Source organism: Penaeus monodon, chromosome 34 (assembly GCF_015228065.2).
Source record: "Penaeus monodon isolate SGIC_2016 chromosome 34, NSTDA_Pmon_1, whole genome shotgun sequence".
Taxonomy (NCBI): domain Eukaryota; kingdom Metazoa; phylum Arthropoda; class Malacostraca; order Decapoda; family Penaeidae; genus Penaeus; species Penaeus monodon.
The window spans coordinates 13,013,140-13,013,424 of NC_051419.1; the positions used below are offsets into that span (position 1 = coordinate 13,013,140).

Sequence of the window (285 nt, forward strand, 5' to 3'; positions counted from 1 at the left end):
CGAGCGAGAGAGTGCGTGCGTGCGTCTAAAAAAACAACAAAAAACTTAAGACATACAAATTAATAATTGTAATAACCGAAAAGCAAACATTATACGCCATTTCCTCCCCTCTGTTGGTCAGGACGAAGTGAGGAACCAGGACACGGTCTTCGTCATCATCAGCGTGGCCATGACCGCCCCTGGACGCTCCGCCGCCTGGGCCTTCTTCAAGAAACACCACGAGGACTTGGTCGACAGATACGAGGTGAGATGCGCGTCTGCCAGCTGGGTTTTTTTTTTTGTCTG

At 49.5% G+C, this 285-nt stretch overlaps 1 protein-coding gene across 1 annotated transcript in view; it reads left to right on the plus strand.

The window, feature by feature from the left end:
• LOC119594608 (puromycin-sensitive aminopeptidase-like) overlaps positions 1–285 on the plus strand; it is a gene marked incomplete in the record, with an annotated part of 34,909 nt that overhangs the window by 34,014 nt on the left and 610 nt on the right. The window contains 1 exon segment of the mRNA XM_037943659.1: positions 122–244. Coding sequence (XP_037799587.1) covers positions 122–244 — 123 coding nt within the window.